Below are 15,711 nucleotides of genomic sequence, written 5' to 3'. Positions count from 1 at the left end.
AAAATCCAAATATTTTTATTTCTTTCTCCAAAAACCATGTTTAAATGATAATTTTTTGAGGTCCTGATAACAAAAGTAATAAGCGATTCCTCCCAAACGCAAACAGGTTCTCTTCTTCAGATGGTTCAATGAATGTGAAGTCTATTTATTGGTTAACATCTTTGTTATTTTGAAAAAGATACCTAAATAAAGACCCATTTAAAACGACGCCACCTTCATGTGTAGAACTTCAAAATAAAATTCACCAACAGCAGAAAAGCTCTGGGAAAACAATCTATTTTAAACACTTTATCTCATTATTCCAGTGTATCTCCTTCATTCAGTGTATCTCCTTCATTCAAATTGTGTTTAAGATGTTGGCAAATAATAGGAATTAAGCAGCATCTTTTTGTGAACTCTGTACGTCTAGTGCCCTCTGGTGGTCAAGATAAATAAATCAGCTTGATCAAACTGATGAAAAACGTGTTTTTTTTTCTTAGTTCTTTTTATCCGATCAGCTATTTTTAAAAGCTGCAGCAGCAAAAAGAGAAGAGAACTTAAATCTTTTGATCTTGTATTAATATGCCCTTTCTTGACGGTGATTAAACATTGTGAAGATGACTTATGCCTTACAGAAGTATTCATACCCCTTGTACTTTTGTCACAAGTACAAACTTTAAATGTATTTTATTGGGATTTAAGGTGGCAGACCAACACAAAGTTGTGCATAATTGTAAATTATATAGTTTTAAAACTACTATTGATGTAAAGTTCAAAATAAAAATGCATACAACACTTTTTTTAGGTGTCTGTGAAATGTGACGCTACTTTGTCCTGGTCTGTAGCAGAATCCCAATGAAATATGCTTAAGTTTCTGTTTGCAGCAAACATAAATGTGTATATATGAAAAAGTTTAAAGAGCATAAATCCTATTGCAAGGCACTGTGTATTTAGGTTTCATGTAACAGAATATCTCTTTGTTTGTGCCTTGTTAACGTTTCTTTGGCAGAAGAGACTAAAGACCCATGGTTCTGGCTCAGTGATGGCGCAGCAGCCAGAGTAAGTTTAGCTCCACTGATGCACCTACGCCTCCTCGGCCTCCTCTGATCCCTCCAAAGGTATCGAGGCCGGAGCTTCCTGCACTGTAAATTCGCCTTCATCTGCTCCGGACTGACAGCTGTTCTCCAAGATGCTAAAGTCACAGTTTTCAGTCAGCTCTCCGCCAGAAGCGGCTGGTTTAGGCTCTGGAGTTGTGTACTGCTGGTCATTATCCTCCCAGTCCTCAGCGTCCGCTTTGTTCTCCTTAAATCCGTTGATGTACAAAATGTTCTGACTGGAGCCCTCCAGCTCTGACCGGTCCTTGGCCTTGTCCGGAGACGACTTCACCCGCACGGAGTCGTCCGTCTCCTCGCCCAGACTCTCCTCCTCGCTGCACCGGATGATGCTCTCGTTGGAGGACAGCAACGAGCGGCTGTCCTCGTCGCTCTCGCCTCTGTCCTCGTTTTCAGTTTCCTCTCGGTGGATACGTCGGCATGAGTCGCTGAGATCGGCCTCTGACTCGCCGCTCACGTTCTGACTCTCCGCCTGAGCTCCAGACTCAAGGGGCACCTTGTTTGATTCATCGCCTCGTTTGCCATACGTTTCGGTTTCTACGAGGCGACCTTCGGGCGTCTCGGAGAGGCATTCCACAACTTCCACGTTATTATTGTCCATCGCAGAAGCCTCACTAATTTCAGACTCTGAGTTTTTCCTTTCTTCGGTTTTGTCTTCGCCGCCGTCTTCAAAGCCCGTTTCCATGGGTGAGTGCACCTCCACGGGAGTCTGAATCACGCAGCTGTGCTCTGAGGGGCTGAGGCTCCCCGAGTCGTCCAGGATCTCGCCCACGTAGAAGGAAGCGCGTGTGGAGCCGGCGTCCTCCACAACGGCCTCCAGCCGGTCGCTCCTCTGGGAGATCCTTATCGAGGCGTTTCCCCTGCGCTGCGTTTCATCCGGCCTCTGCTCACAGAGCTCCAATATGTCTTCCAGAGGGTCCGGATCCCCACCGGTCGCTGGTTTGGAGCCGAGAGTTGTGTTCAGTTGCAGGGAAGGCAGGTGAGGAGCCGGACTGTGGAGAGGGAACAAGAAAAGCCCCTTACGTTGCATGTGATGACATAAATAAAATAAAATAAAAATCAACCATCAAGCTCGGTTTAAGTTTCCCAAACTCTAACCTATTGCTTGAATTTTATTTGTTTTCAAAACATTTTAAGAACTTGATGCTCCTGGAAGTCATCTTCCTACCTTTCCATGGACTCGTAAGAGACGGTGAGTCCGGGCTCCCTGATGGAGTCCTCCTGCTGAGCCTGAGCCAGTCCCCGGTTGGACGAGGCGTAGGTGAGGATGGCGTCCGTCACCGAGTACGGCGTCAGTCCCTGGACGCAGTCCTGGATGTGACCGACCGGCAGCTGGGTCTGCAGGAAGAGGTGGAGCTGGCTGTCCGACAGACACACGGTAGTGTGCACCACTCTGAAACCCAGACAGACTGACCGTTAAGACCGGACCGACCGCGCAGAACAAACGTATGTTCAGAAAGAACGGGGAAACTGACTTGTCCAGGAAGACTTGGAGTCCCCTCYGCCTTTTCTCCAGAAAGTCCTCATTGTTGAAGGAGAAGAAGGATTTTCCAGGAAGATCCGGGACTGGACTAAAGGATGAACACAAGCTCTTAATTATTTTCTACTTTGTCTCAAACGTCTGACATGATGACACGCATTCTGAGACGTTAGGATGTTTCTGTTAATAATAACTGGTCTGTCTGAGACTTAAAGCCACATTCGGGAGAATTTTACGTCAGTTCAGTGAAGCACTCAGTCTCACTGTGTCTGTTTTGGAAAGAATAACAGCATTCTAGATTTCAAATGACCTACACCGTATTAAAAAAAAAAAAACACTCTGCAGTAAAGTCAAACAGCAGAAGTTGATTCAATGCAACTTACAAACCAATCAACATCCAATTATGTATGAGCCCATATTGTTTCAAAACAATTCAATATAAATACAATCATAAAAATAATAATAATAAAACAAACATGCCATTGTCCATTCTTCATGATGGAGTTAAAAGTTAAATCTCCAAAGCTCACTCTTAGCAACCGAAAGTGGCATCTTTAGATCAACTTGGTCTCCATAGCAACCAGCAGATACCATCTGCATGCCAGTCTGTCTGGGAGACATGCCAGGAAACATATTTTTCTGTTTGTTAAACTCTAGCAGGATTCTAGCAGCAAAAGCGTTAGGTGAATTTGGCTTGAAAAAAAAAAAAAAGATCTGAATATGTGAGAAAGCAAATAATTCCAATTGTTAACCACGGTGGCGGATCTGTGATGCTCTGGGACTGCGTCTCTCCCAAAGGTCATAGGAACTGTTTTAGATTGCATCACATTAACACTATTGGCTCTTTGAAATAACAACAACTTAGATAAAGCTCCAAAGTGTAAAAAATGGGCAAGCATTATTTATATTTATTAAATCATACGACCAAATGATAAAAAGGTCAGTGTGAATAGCATTTTACTTAAACTGGCCACCTGCAGGTTTCTGTACAATACACTTTCAGTACAATATTCATTTTAAACAGCAACAAACACACAAAGAGCGACTGACTTACACCAAGCCTGCATTCTTCTGCAGCTTCTTCCTGAGCCACTCAAACTCGCTGTAGCGCCGCCGAACGCAGGACGTCTTGGCCGTGAAGGCTTTGCTGTTGGTCTGAGAGCGGAACAGAGGAGTGTGAAACCATGAATAAACGCGGAATCAGCCACTAAGTACTCCGTGAAATCACCCCAGAGGGCTGGGAAATGTTTTGTGATTGCCATGATGAACAAAAATGCGGCAAACGGGAGGTTTTTATTTGCAAATACCTGGGTTTCCTTCACATCTCACCCGCTGTGGTCGCTAAACCTTTATCTGATCTTTTACAAAATTAGACTCGTGCTGCTTGGTTGATGCATAATGTGGGTCCAAAATGTTGAGATTTTGGTTTTTTGATTAATAGATATGGAAAAATAAAACTAGATTTTTACTTAAGCTTAGCTGACTGGTTCATCTCAACTAAAAATAACAACTGAATAATATTTTCTACATATCTTTGGCAAAGTGCATCAGATTAGTTACTTCTGCAGCATAGAAATGACAGGAAATGTACATTTATTCATGTTCAACAAGAAAATATGTAGAGAAACTTTACTGGAAGAATAAACAGCTTCAAGTACATGGAATAAATAAAAATACATTATTAACTAAAACTGTCACAGAGCTCAAAGCTGGTGGAAAGCTTCATTAAATGTCAGATTTGTTCCGATAGCGTGTGACACAGTCCACCGTGATGTTTGCATCACAAGCTGTTGCCCCCCTGACGTTCTGTAACAGATTCAACTTTAACCCGTGATAGTTAGTCACGTTATCAAAGATGGGATGAAAGTCCCGAAGGACCTATTTTCTTTGCTCCTTCGTTTTCTTCATTTTTTTTTTTTTTACAATTTTTAAAGAGCTGCGGCCATGACTAGTCAAAAACTAAGTACAACCCAGTCCATCTCAGACTCTGCTGGCCTCAGTTAGCAGGTTAAATGTTAAAGAAAAAAAAAACTGTTTGAAAGAGCTACTTGACAGCTGCCAAGCACTGTGGAAGAGGTGTGATCATGTAACTAACAGTTTTATGTTGGCAGTGTTGTGGATGTGGAGTTTGTTAAAATGTGTTTGGTTTATTCTTTGACTTTTGTCTTGTTTAGTCAACAAGTTGTTTTCTCCAGAAATTTACTGGTGTTTTAAGTTCTGCTGCGCAGCGCCTGACAGTTGGTGGTTACCATAGCAACCGGTAACTGACAGCTACTTCCCCTTTTTTCTGTCACTGTCTGTGGCTGTGGTATGCATCAGAATCAGCTGTGTTTTTTTTTTTACAAATATTCTATTTTAACACATATTTTAGACAAATTTGATAACACACACCGTTTCACGAGTAATTTTGCTATGTTTTGCATACTGTTATCATTATTAAGGTTATCCATTTTAGCTAATACTAACTGCTATTAACTGCTGTCAACTGCTGACAACTGCTCATTGGGACCAGAACAGTTTGCTCTAGGTTTATTTATTTTATTTGATTAATGTGTAGGATTGAAGTTAACCACCAACTCGATTTCCTGTTTGTTAGGTAAGCTATGTTTTTATTTTTGATACAACGTAATGTTTCAGTTATCAGTTGTGTGATAAGTGTGAGAAAAGAAAAAAAAAAAATCTCAACTTTCCGAAAGCTAAGCTAACAAATTTGACTTGCTGTTTATTAGCAAATCAAATTTGCAACTTACTGTCTTGAGATGACATGTATTGTGAATTGAACTAAACTAAACTGAACTGAGGCGGACATCAACGGGGCAACAAATCTGCAGCAGGCCGACTTAAAAGGTAACGACTCAAGTCGCTGCAACGGCTCAGTCAAAGTCCAGACCTCAGTCTGACTGAACCGCTGCGGGGCCTGGAGAGAGCTGTGTCACAGTGAAGCAAACATCAATGAACTGAAGCCGCTTTCTGAAAGAAAGATGAGCCTAAATTGGTCCAACGTAACCTCATAATATGAGGAAGTCAGACAGGAAGTGACTACTGAGAGTGACCGTGGAAACACGTGATTCTACAAGCGTGGAGTGTGCTTGATTTTTTTTCCATGAATGTATCGACAGTCGAGCAAAGTTTATCTTTGTGTATTATGAGCTGGTAAGGTCAAACCTCTGACTCAGCGATTTCCCTCCACAGAACTTTCCCACAAAGCTTCTGTGAATCATTTAAGTCACTGGACAGCAGATCAAAAACATGCGACCAAAAACAAATTGATGCGGGATCACATGGGGTCACATGATGTCGGTCAATTTCACGAGTCGACACCCACGCCGCACATTAATCTGCGAGAGGTTTTTTTTACTCTGACGAAGCATTCTTCGACGCCAGCCGCTGCCTTGACAACGTCAACAACATCTGACATAAATAAAATTTGAGGAATCAAATCTGCTGCACAAACGGCATAAAATCAGACTGTGGGGGATTTTAACCTGCAGAAATACATGATGTTTGCAGATTTAAGTAGTTTAAAAATATGCTAGAACTCAGCAGAGATATAAAACACTTCCTAAGTGTTATTGGGTGCGTTTTTTTTTATGTGTTTATGACATGTTTTACAAGTTTTTCAAACTATCTCTGCAGACGTCTACTGTAATGATTCTGAAAGTGTTTCATTGAGGATCATTAAACAGATCAAATTGTCTTTACCAAGGAGCGCGGTGTTAGAAAAGTAGACAATATTTAGAGTGAAACAGGCCCCAGTACGATAACAAATTTTGCTGAACGATAAATTGTCCCGGAACCTATTGCGATAAACTATAATGTTGTTTTGAGACCATTTCCAAGTAATATAATAGCAATGATGGCATTATAGTTGAAGAACACATTCTGAAGGATCAATACACTTTAAATTCTGATGACCATTTAAACATTGGAACTGGAAGATATTTGAAACATCCAAAATAAAGAAAGAAAACAACAGAGACAACAAATAAGATGAATTATGAAGTCTGTGTAAACAATTTTTTTTTTTTTCCAAAAAAGGGATAGTTAAGACCAAAGTACCAAACAGAAGGCTTTTAGCATTCAGTTTTTGCTAAAAAAAAAAAAAAGAGAGAGAAATGAGAAAATCGATAAATGAAGCACATGAAAATTATTGAGTTTCTTTTAACTTATTATTATGCGATTAATTAATTTATTGTTAATTGTAAGAGGCCTAGTCTGAAATAAACTAAATCCCACAATTTCTGAAATTAAATTGTTCCACAGATGACGGCGTTCTCGTCTCTGGGAGGCCACTCACTGGTGTTAATACTCACATGTAGGAATATTTTGTAGTCGACATATGAATTCCAAGAACCCTCGTTCTGAATGCGGGGATCTTGGACTCGCACTGCAACAAACTCCTTCAAAACAAAAACAGAAGAGATGATATTTAGAACTAATCAAAACCGCAATGAAGTTTTTTTTTTTTATCTGCGTGACAGATAGAGATCTAAGAACAGCATGTGCCTCTCCTGCAAAGAAAAAATAAAAAATTCCCCAAGTACTCTTTCAAAATGCTTATTGTTCTCTAGCACCCCACAGGACGTTTATTTAAAGAAAGGTTTCTGCTGTCCTGCATATAAATGACCAAAACGAGAACTGGTGGTAAAGATTTCCTCTGTGGAGGAGAAAGTAGGAAGTTACTCACATCGTCTTCGTGATTACTGATCATCCTACCGAGAACCGCACTGCAAACAGAAGGCGAGACAGACAAGTCAGCAGGTTTAGAGACAGCATGCATTTTCGATACTGCTGCAATAAATTGATGATTCATCCTCCAAAGGAGAAGCTGGTCAGTTATCAGCTGAGTCACTATAGTGTGCATACTTAGCTTCGTCATTCAGATTATTTTTTACACTACAACAACCACAGCTCTGGACTCATAGTGGTTTGTTCAGTCTGTTGAAAATTATTGGAAAAAAAAAAGAAGTTTTTTCTTTATGTAAAATGTCGCTAATGTGGATCTTTGAAAAAAAGATTATTTTATTTTTTTAACAGTAAAGGACTTGCACCTAAAAAAAATCTACTAATTTGATATTTAGCAGCACTACAATATAGTGACAACTGTCATTGCAATATACATTTATACAAAACCGCAATCATAGAAATGTATATTCTATACAATATGAACATTTTGCTCGTTCCTTGGAGTTTCCCCTTTCTTTAATACAAAAAGCTGACACAGCTTTTAGTCACTGAGTTGCCAAATCTCAGAAATTTTAATAGTAATTTCATTGTCGTGATTTTTTTAAACTCCAGGTACACGTGTCTTTCAGAGCATGTTATGTTTTGGAGATCCCTCCAGCCCCCCAAAACAAAATTATTATAAATAAAGACATTTTGTTTTATTAAGTATTTGGATTTTATTATTATTATTATTATTGAAGTTAGAGAAGTGCGACTGAAAATTAAGATTCCAATAAATAAAAATACAAAGTTCCCCCAGATCATGTTACAAAACAGAAACTGTAAAATGCCCCCAAGCTATCTACAAATACTTCCATCTGGCAATTCTGACGGGCTCTGCTCCACAATCAACTACAATGCCTTAACTCAGCATAAGACGAGAGGAAACTAAGTAAGTTATAGAGCCTGTTGGTGATTTTTTTAAATGCACATCAAGAACAGTGACTAGCACAAAGCAGCTGTAACTTCACGAACTATTCTTGTTTTTCTGTTTACAGGCCTGATTGATTGACTGTGCTTGTAATCAAGATGGCTAAAGTTTCAGCTAACCGACAGCTACTTACTTTCACAAAGTCTCCCGTGGCTTCTTCTTTTCTATCCAGTCCGCTGTTGTCAACACTGCCCCGCTTATCGATATTTGTGTTTGATGAAAGAACAAAACCATAGGGCTGAGCCTTGTTCTCGGTTTCTTTCTCCATTTCGCAAGTCACAAGTCACAGGCGTCGTGACGTCACATACGTCACCGCGTTAGGGAGGTTACGCTAGTACGCTCGACCGAGGGAGGCCTTTGGGTCGGCCATATTGTGAGTGGCCACATTGTGAGTGGCGCTTCTTATGGGTTTGTTCTGGCCAATTTTCAATAAAAGCCAGATTTGTAGAGATGGTAGTTCAAAGTTTTGAGGTATAATTTAACTCAGATTTTWATCTTCTCCTCAAATGTATCCCTGACTTGTCTGCTATGTTCCTGGGTTTTAATGATTTTATTTGTTGGTTATAGTGTTAGCTCACAGATCAGCTGCATTTATAAAGTAATCAAAATACTGCTGGACAACGTGATACCACTGGATTTTATGCATGAGTATTAGAGTGAAGAAGTCTGAATAGAAACCCATACCACAATTTTTAAATTATTAGTTGTATTTTTCCCCTAAAAATGTGACCTTTGTAAAAAATAAAAAGTGAAAAGAGTGACCATTTTTACAAAGCACTATATGCTACATTAATAATCTCAAAAATAAAGACAAAGTCATCTTGGCTATAATAGCTAAGTCTTATGAGAGGAAATGGACTTCCATATAATAACAATAACAATTCAATACAAAAGCTTTAAAGAATAATTATTGAAAACTCCAACTTCTTTTAAGATGCAAAAATACCAAACCTCTGTACTCTGTTTTGTATGCACAGCCAACATCATGCTGAACTTTGATAGTCATGGTTGGTAAGAAATCTACATTAGACTGGATTCTGACTTTTACAGACATTCCTGTTGTGATTTTTTTTTCCATCTTGGAACTTGGAAATTCCATCTCCTCTGTACATAGAATGCACCATAAGTAAAAATAAGTAGCAATAAAACCAAAGAAACATTTAAACATTGACAATATCTTATATGTTAAATTTTTTTATTTTATTTATTTATTTATTTATTTATTTATTTATTTATTTATTTATTTATTTATTTTCATATATGTATATAATTTTTATTTTTTGGCTCTTTTCTTAACTGCCATCAACCATGTGGATCGTACAGCGAAGGCCGCTGTGTCCATCCAGTCCGCCGCAGTGGCAGATCTACAGAACATCTGGATGTGACGGGGGCGGCGCCAGCTCTGCGGGTGGGTAAATCCGCGTGCGTTAACCGTCGGTGAACCTCGGCTCGCGCCTTGCTCTGAACAAAACCATTTTTTTCTTTTTCCATTCCAGACGGAGGGGCGGAAACAGCAGCACGCTCTGTTGTGGTCAAGCTAGCAGCTCGGCGTTTCCACAACAAACCGATACAGGCAGCCGTGATTTTTCTGCATTATTGTAACACAGCTGCAGTCAAGTTGCGGGACTTTTAAATCAGCGCTTACATCACAGCTAATCGGTGAGTTCTCTTCCTTTTGTCGCTTCATTTGATTGTGCACCTCAACCTGGGCTTTTTCAGCGTTACCGAGCCGCCTGTTCGGGTTGCATGTGTGAATTGGTCATTACTCCCACACGTCTGCTTGAAAACAAGTTATCAGCCGCTGCGTGGCGCCTTATTTAGGTAAAAGTATTCTTTACAGCTAGCAGCCATCGATARTAGTGCTTCATTTAGCGGCTGCCGCGAAAAGCAACATGGAGGAGACAACAGGGGGAAAGGGGGGTGGGGAGGGGGTCTCCTGGCTTTTTGTTCAGCGAGGATTCCTCCCTCTGCTCCTTAAAGTGAGTGGGGCGGGGGGAATCCGCCTGAAATCCGAACCAGAAGAGGCTTTTCTCGTTGTTCTCCACAAATCACAATGGCTGCATGGTTAGGATGATCTCATGCATGCTCCAGTAGGCTTTGTAGCGGAGCACCTCGGCTCCTGTCGCCACCAGGTGTTGCACACCTCCCATTGCTGAGGCTGGAAGTCAGTGAGACACAGGAAGCTCTGCCGACGTCAGACCACATTAGCTACTTTTTAGTAACATGGAAAAACGCATGCATACATATGGAAGAAGATTAGGGCCACTAAATAAAAAAAAAAAAAAAAAGAAGAATCTGACTTTGATTGGACACGTAAATCCGATATGGTCCTCCAATCTGCATTCTTATTGCACAACTCTGACAATGGGGCTGGTTGCCTCCAGGTTCTCATCTGCACTGCAATAATGATTAAAGTCAGAATTTTAAGCAATAAAGTAATAGCGTTGAGAAATAAAGTGAGAAGATTAAAGCGAGAATTCTGGGAAAAAGGAGAATTCTTATTCCCCCCCCCAAAAAAAGATCACTCCGTATAGTTATTGGTTTTTTGTTTTTGTCTGTCCACTGTGTTTGACCAGGCACCTGTCAGTCCCGAGGTCTACCTGATGAGCATGAGCCAGACTCCAGAGCCTTCTAGTGATGGCGCCACCGTTACAGAAGGTTTTATACGTCATTTCTTCCGCATATAAATTTCTGCATTTGATTATTGTTGAAGAACAATTGTACAAAGATGTGTTCTCTGCCGTGTCTTTGCCTCAGCAACCACATGTCCCTGATTTAAAAAAAAAGAAAAAAAAAGCAAAAGCAACCATCTTAATTTTCATCTCAACACCTTCAGGCCGTAGCAATGTTTCAGATTTGAGCTGGGGGAAAAAAATAGTGATTTGTTTCAAACAACCCTGTTTATGATCTGGCAGAGGCTACAATAACGACACCCGAGAAGGAGAAGAAGGCGGATGAAGTGGTAGAGGAAGAAGAGGAGGAGGAAGAGTACGTGGTGGAAAAAGTCCTGAATCGGCGGGTGGTGAAAGGCAAGGTGGAGTACCTTCTCAAGTGGAAAGGGTTCTCCAAGTAAGTACGAATGAGTGTTTTGTCTAAGATTTAGATGTAAAGCAAAAAAAAAACTAAACAAAAAAAACATTTGGGGGTTCTAGCTGAGGCTTAAATTTAGTAGGCACTCATGGGAAAAGCATTATAACATTTGGTCATTACAGTATGTTAAGAAATATGAGGTTATGAGAAAACGGAACAAAATCAGTCCAGACGCTATGGAGTGAATTTTCTATTCGATACCCCGAGCATGTGAGCGTGGTGTGACGTTTTAASTTTGGCCAGGTTTCAATAACGTATTGAATTAAAAAAATAAAAATAAAAAATACTAAAATATGTACACGTTTTGAGCCTCGAGGTGCAGTGAGAATAAATTTGAGACTAAATTTGCAGTAAAACACCAGGAAGATTGACTGGAAGAGACTTGTGGTGATGGAATGACATTTCTGTGTCACGGCTCTTTAAATGTGGAGAAACAAACCGGCTAAAAGCCGGGGTTCTGAACCAGCACTACAACAGCTTTCTTGGAATAAAACCTTCAAGCCAAAAATAAAAAGCAGTTTTGGTTCTTTAAATAAATAAGCAAAACATGTCTCAGTTGTTACGTCGTTTACGAAAAACATGAGAATGTTAAAAAAATAAAAAAGATTTAACAAATCTTTTAAGTAATTTGAAGCATCAAGCACAAAAGAAATACACATATATATGTCTCTGAGGTGATAACTGCATTCCTGCTCATGTCCTTAATTCGGCAGTGAGGATAACACTTGGGAGCCAGAAGAAAACYTGGACTGTCCGGATCTGATAGCAGAATATCTGCAGAAACAGAAATCGGCAAACGAGGGAAAGAGAAAAGCGCCTGGAGAGGCAGACGGRGATGAAAGCAAATCGAAGAAGAAAAAGGAGGACGTGAGTTGTTGACTGTCCTTTTTCTACTTTGGTTTAGCAGTGTTAATATTATATTATTTTTAATGAATAATAAAAAGTCTAAAAGATGTTTGATGCCTATTAGTGTGTATAAATGGAGGCCAAACAGAGAAAAATGTATTGCATGAAAAGTGATGGGGAATGAATAGTCTGAAGTCAAATTTTCAGTTTCTGCTTAGAACTCATAAAAATGCTTAATTTCTATGTATTATTTAAACCAATCACATCATTTTCTATAARAACCTTTTTCTAAAGGTTTTATACTCCGCGTCATTTGTGTTCATTCTGATCACCATTTGAACCGAATGACTTGTTCAAGATTTGACAAAGTGTTAACCCTGATCAAAGCACCATAAGGATAAGCCACATTTCCTTACAGTCTATCTAATCAGATGATAGAAAGTGTAGTTTATGAGTGTGTGTGTGTGTGTGTGTGTGTGTGTGTGTGTGTGTGTGTGTGTGTGTGTGTGTGTGTGTGTGTGTGTGTGTGTGTATAAAGGGAACATTTATGGAAGTGTTTTACTTTCGCAAGAATCCACTTTTTTTTTTTTTAGCTAAAACCTAAACACCATGTACAGTGACAAAAACAAATTCCATAAAAAGTATTTGAAGTAGTCTTAATTTTTCCTTAAAAAGAAAAAAAGGTTGTCTTGGTACTKGACTGAAGCTACGTTCATGGACTGAATTTGTTCTGTTCGACCAGCAGAATGAGAAGTTGAGAGGCTTCGCTCGAGGCCTGGAGCCAGAAAGGATCATCGGTGCCACRGACTCTACAGGAGAACTTATGTTCCTCATGAAATGGTTTGTCAAAGCAAACTGCGACATTTTAGAAGAAAACTGACACTGTAGTGAGAAAGTATTTACACCCCTGACAGATTTCTTTTGGTTTTGCTCTTTTTTTTTTCCTTTTTCTTTTTTTTGTGTCAAATTCGAATGTTGAACAAAGATAACTTGAGCAAATACAAGAAAAAACTGTTCCCAAAGGATTTCAATTATTAAAGGCAAAGGTAACCAACCTGACCCTTYGTATTTGCTTCAAGTACCCATGGCAGCAACAATAAATGTTTATGCTAAGTGGCAGTGAGCCTTTTTATTTTTACCGTGGAGGAATTTTCATCCTGTAGACTGTAGACTCCTGTACAGACTCCTGTGAAATTCAGCTCAACATCCTGTAGGTGTTGAACTGAATTGTTCAGTTCAACACCTTTGGAGGGCCTGGTTAAAGTCGGCAGCGTCTCAACTTAGACGGCTCCAAAACTTTCAGAGGTGGATTTACTGGTGCGCTTCAGATCGCCGTCCTGCTAAATATCCCAAACGCATTTGAGCAAGGAAAAAAAAAAAAACCCATCAGAAATCTCTTCGGTGGGGAAAAATGCTTTTAATCGCACTGTGAAACCTGTTTGTCTTTGTGACATCAGTTAACTCAGTCTGCGGGTTTTACAGGAAACACTCYGACGAAGCCGACCTGGTGCCGGCAAAAGAGGCCAACGTGAAGTGTCCTCAGGTGGTGATCTCCTTCTACGAAGAGAGGCTCACCTGGCACTCGTATCCTTCGGAGGACGAGAAAAAAGACGACAAGAACTAAGGCGGACGAGGTAGCAGGGCTGGGGAAGAGGAAGAACCTTTAGAACTCCAGTGTGATTTAGAGAGAGAGAGAGAGAGAGAGAAAGACCAGCAAGACATTGTGGACTCATTTGTCGTTTTTGGTGTAGTTTCACTCATCTGATTCTCCTTTTTATGTGGATGTAATCTAAATATATACACTTCAGATTTGCCTGAAAAGCCAGAGCAAAGGAAACAAAGCAACGCAGCAGTTAATTTTCGGCAAACATTCCAGTCGTTTTTGCTTTGGATATYGTTTCCGGTCTGTGTATCATGCTTTCTTTTCCCCCCCGTTGTGTGCTTACGGAGCACTACGTTTAGTTCCGAGGCGGACGTTTTCACTGTAATTGATTGCCAGTATTTTTTTGAAAGATACCGTTCAAAACCGACAGCAGTTGATGTTGGGGTGTTTGTCTTTTCCCAGTTTCCCAGACAACCACTGTGGGTTTGATTACTGGTTTGTTTTTCCACTATGTAAACAAAGGCAAATTTGCCTTTATTTTTTATTTTTTTAGGTGCATATCGGTTACAATATACTGAGTTTAAAAATTGAGTACAATCCGTTTTATTTTTTAAAAAGTTTAGGAATGAAAAAGAGCCAAACCAGGCAGGTTTTCCTCATTTTGGATTTCAATCTGATTGAAAAAAAAAGAACAATATAGTAACGTGATTAGTGATGTGACCTTATTTGGTGTTCTACTTGTTTACACAATCCGAGTTTTTTTAATTTTTTTTTTCTAATGATTTTTGGGGGTCATTTAAAGGTGTGTATTGACTGCAGGAACCCYGGGTACCCAGGTACCCTCATTCTTTTCTTTGTAACAACTGGGGGCCATATAAGTATACACAAGTAGAAATGTACCACATAAAACACATGGTAGTGAATAAGTACAGCTACGTACTAACCTGAGCCATCCCGGTGTGGCTATGTGATGGGAAGATGCTTAGCATTTCTTTTTTTTTTTTGTTGAATATTTCCAGCATCCAGCCACCTCCCAGTTTAAATCTCTTAGCAGCTCATGTTTACATGAAATTGTTCAACAGTGGTGAGTGAAATATTTGTGATTCAAACCCAGTCACTCATGTTGAATGTCAGTTTTACACTGCTTACATTCAAAACTAAGTTTAGTTCTCTTTCAGCGTGCAACCACTCAAAGAGAGCAAACCAAATTCTGTTAAATTGGTTTTAGGGTTATTGCTATGAACTTTTTTTTTTTTTCCCCCTGACATGAGTTGTTTTTAAACGATAAAAGCAATGAAACGGTCTCAGATTAGAGTTGTATTTGTCTAATTTCAGTGTGTCAATACTCTTGTTTCCAGCATTTTAAATTCGTTTGTAGCAAGTGGGARTTGAACAAATCAGACAATGCGGGATTATTATTCGTTGCAGTGCATCTTCCAGTTTTATTATTTTATGAAAACTTGTGCAAGCAGAGCAGTGACCCCTCTGTGTTAGCAACGTGATTTACACCCCACAGTAGGCGGGGTATTGTAAAACTTTCCAGAAAATATTTTGGGGGGTGGGGTGGGGGGGGGGCTGTTCTGGGTTGCGTAGTCGAAACACACCTTTAGCTGCTTTGCTCCAAATTGTTTGGTGTAAGTTTACAAATCATTCTGTGAATAATTTGTTCATTGTAATCTTGCTAGTGTCTTTCTTTGTTTTACTCGTCACTTTTGGAAAATAAAACCAATTTTTGTTACATGACTGTTTCCAATCACTTTAACGTGAAATCCAATTCYTGAAGTGCCAGAGTGAGTAAATAAGTCATAAGCAGAATGTATTGTTTAAGTAAAAGTGAACAAAATGCATTTAGTATGAAATTATTGCTAATTATTTACATGCATCAAATGCTTAAAGAAAAATCGATAAAAATGAACATAGGTTCTGAATAGATTTAATAGGTATA

General features: G+C 39.6%; 2 protein-coding genes across 3 annotated transcripts; one reads left to right on the top strand and one right to left on the bottom strand.

Annotated features, from left to right (window-relative positions):
* Positions 1-260: 260 nt before the first annotated feature.
* snx11 (sorting nexin 11) lies at positions 261-8,550 on the bottom strand. The gene is made up of 7 exons (XM_008437607.2): positions 8,361-8,550; positions 7,259-7,298; positions 6,885-6,971; positions 3,626-3,726; positions 2,567-2,662; positions 2,260-2,484; positions 261-2,083 (listed from the first exon to the last, which is right to left on the bottom strand). The coding sequence occupies exons 2-7, from the start codon at positions 7,280-7,282 to the stop codon at positions 1,063-1,065; spliced, it is 1,554 nt and encodes a 517-aa protein (XP_008435829.1). The 5' UTR covers positions 7,283-7,298; positions 8,361-8,550; the 3' UTR covers positions 261-1,062.
* Positions 4,864-15,506, top strand: cbx1b (chromobox homolog 1b (HP1 beta homolog Drosophila)). Of its 2 annotated transcripts, none has more exons than XM_008437433.2 (8): positions 4,864-5,167; positions 9,551-9,635; positions 9,724-9,886; positions 10,804-10,885; positions 11,143-11,296; positions 12,031-12,184; positions 12,906-13,003; positions 13,646-15,506. In XM_008437433.2, the coding sequence occupies exons 4-8, from the start codon at positions 10,831-10,833 to the stop codon at positions 13,785-13,787; spliced, it is 603 nt and encodes a 200-aa protein (XP_008435655.1). In that variant the 5' UTR covers positions 4,864-5,167; positions 9,551-9,635; positions 9,724-9,886; positions 10,804-10,830; the 3' UTR covers positions 13,788-15,506. The 2 variants fall into 2 exon arrangements, with proteins under 2 accessions (XP_008435655.1, XP_008435656.1); XM_008437434.2 differs by having other exon boundaries at positions 4,867-5,167; positions 12,909-13,003.
* Positions 15,507-15,711: the final 205 nt, after the last annotated feature.

The sequence above is a fragment of the Poecilia reticulata genome, linkage group LG19 (genome assembly GCF_000633615.1).
Source record: "Poecilia reticulata strain Guanapo linkage group LG19, Guppy_female_1.0+MT, whole genome shotgun sequence".
NCBI lineage: Eukaryota > Metazoa > Chordata > Actinopteri > Cyprinodontiformes > Poeciliidae > Poecilia > Poecilia reticulata.
The sequence above is the reverse complement of the archived record's forward strand: the minus strand, read 5'-3'. Positions and strand labels throughout refer to the sequence as shown.